This window comes from Bidens hawaiensis, unplaced genomic scaffold (assembly GCF_021521415.1).
Source record: "Bidens hawaiensis isolate Kalapana, Puna unplaced genomic scaffold, B.hawaiensis_p1.1 tig00004322_1, whole genome shotgun sequence".
NCBI classification, from domain to species: Eukaryota; Viridiplantae; Streptophyta; class Magnoliopsida; order Asterales; family Asteraceae; genus Bidens; species Bidens hawaiensis.
Window position 1 is genome coordinate 431,719 of NW_027491260.1, and position 2,395 is coordinate 434,113.

The 2,395-nt window shown below is 40.2% G+C and overlaps 1 protein-coding gene across 1 annotated transcript; it reads right to left on the minus strand.

Moving 5' to 3' along the window:
* Positions 1-766: 766 nt before the first annotated feature.
* Positions 767-1,722, minus strand: LOC143626256 (uncharacterized). Its single transcript, XM_077096401.1, has 2 exons — positions 1,235-1,722; positions 767-1,115 (listed from the first exon to the last, which is right to left on the minus strand). The coding sequence occupies exons 1-2, from the start codon at positions 1,720-1,722 to the stop codon at positions 767-769; spliced, it is 837 nt and encodes a 278-aa protein (XP_076952516.1).
* Positions 1,723-2,395: the final 673 nt, after the last annotated feature.

Consider the following 2,395-nt stretch of genomic DNA (forward strand, 5'->3'; position numbering starts at 1 on the left):
TAGGGGTGGGGGTCAGGTTGGGAGGCGGGATGCACCTCATAAACAGTTGGGAGGAGGTATTGCTTGGTGAGAGGAGAAGCAACCACCTAGGTGTAGGCTTAACGGTAAGGCTATCCTTTATGGTGAGGGGCTTTGAAGCCCCTCTCCAGTACCACGTCAGCGTCACGTGGGCACCAGGGGCTTCAAAGCCCCACCCCAAAAATGCCCCTCAATGGTTAGGGGGCTTCAAAGCCCCTTAATTTTTTTTTATTTTAATAAACTAACAAATTTATTAAATACAATAATTATCAAATATAAACTAAATTAAAATTAAAAAATATACATAAAAAAATCAACTAGTTTTAGTCGTCGGCGTCGCCGTTTTGTTGTTTGTTTATTCAAATATGTTCAACCAAATCCGCTCGAAGACTAAAATTCGTTTCTTTTTTTCGTGTTCTTAATAAAATAGCAAATCTCTCATCTTCATTTAGTGTTGTCATCGGATCCGGCGCATCGTCGTACTAGCCTTGACATATTGCTCTACCCGAGTCCTCCAGTATCATATTATGCAAGATAATATAAGTGTACATTACATTTCTTAACTTATCCATGTGCAGAATACGAGCCGGATGTCTAACTATAGACCAACGTTTCTTTAATACCCCGAATGCTCTTTGGATGTCCTTTCTGGCCGACTCGTGTTTTTTCTTGTAATATTTTCGTTTATCATCAGTCGGGCACGTAAAGCTATGAACCAAAGTTGCCCAATCCGGATAAATGCCATCGACTAAATAATATATGTATTCGTGTTGACACCATTAGTGGAAAATGAGGTGTCGGGTCCAACCGCGTTTACGAGACGGTCGAAAAGAGGAGACTCATTTATCACAGCTATATCATCGTTTGCACAGGGCATCCCAAAGAAAGCATGCCATATCCAAAGATCAAATGATGCAGCAACCTCAAGGATAACTGTTGGTCCATCATGATCACCCCGATCATATTGACCTTGCCAAGCAACTGGGCAAGCTTCCCAAGCCCAATGTGTGTAATCAAGACTACCAAGCATCCTAGGAAAACCGTGCCTCTGTTCATGCACCTCGTATGTTTTTTGTATGTCGGCTTGAGTCGGTTTCCTCAAATATTTTTTATGATATAGTTGAGGAATAGCTAATATTAAATTTTTAATGTCAGTTTATTAACTTTGCATTTAAAATGAGAGGATTTATAAATACATATTAAAAAATGATAATACTCACATTCGCAGAACGTGTGAAGGGCTTCACGAGCCACTATCTCCGACATTTGTAAATACTCTTCCATGGCGTCGCTCGTGGTCCCGTACGCGAGTTGACGAATCACCGCCGTGCATTTTTGCAATGGAGAATAACCAGGCTTACCTCTCGCGTCATCCCGTTGTTGGAAAAAATCATAATCGCGTTCTAAATCACCAACAATTCGTAAAAAAAGTTGGCGACTCAGCCGAAAACGCCGTAGAAATTGTTCCGCATCAAAAGTCGCGTCCGACGAAAAATAATCTTGCATCAACCTTTCATGAGCACCGACACGATCCCGTTGTCGATGAGGACGTCTTGTTAGCGGTTGTGAACTTTCGCAATGCTCGACTAAGACTCGGGCAGCATCTAGATTAGCACTAAATATTACCTCATCCACTGAATCGGAGTCTGAAATAACGTCAGGATCAGGGTTGTAGTCAGGTGTCGAAGATGAATCGAAAGACATTTTTGGGAGAAAATTATAAAAAGTTTGAGATTGTAAATTATAGAAAGTTTGAGAAAATTATAAATGGTTTAGTTTGATATATATATATATATATATATATATATATATATATATATATCAAATGGTCAAAACAACCGTTGGATAGGGCAGGGGCCCACTCAATTCCATCTTCCGCGCCGGCCTTTGAACCACTTCCCCAACGACGCCCTTGGCTAGACAGCGCCCCACAACGGTGTACGGAGCCCACCGCGCCCAAAAAAGGGGCCAATGGCGCCCCGTAGCGAGTAGTCTAAGAGAGCAAAACTTCTTTGATGAAGACTCAACTTTAAACTTGGGAAAAGGTAATTTGTTTTAAGGAGGTATTTTATCTTTTTCATTTTACAATCTTAACTAAAAGTTCATTTATGGATGACTTAAAACCATGTAAAGTAGGGATGAGCATTTTGTCCTAAATACCCATATTTGTAGTTGTACCATACCCGTACACGTACTCGTACCCGTACCGATTTAGCCTATTCGGTACGGGTATTGGTACTCAATTTTGTTGAATTTTGGTACAGGTACTATCGGGTACAAGTACGGGTACGGTACGGATACATTTGGTATTTTGTACTTGTTTAGATTATATAAGGGTTTAATTGAGATTATTCATATTTAATATAATAAAATAAAT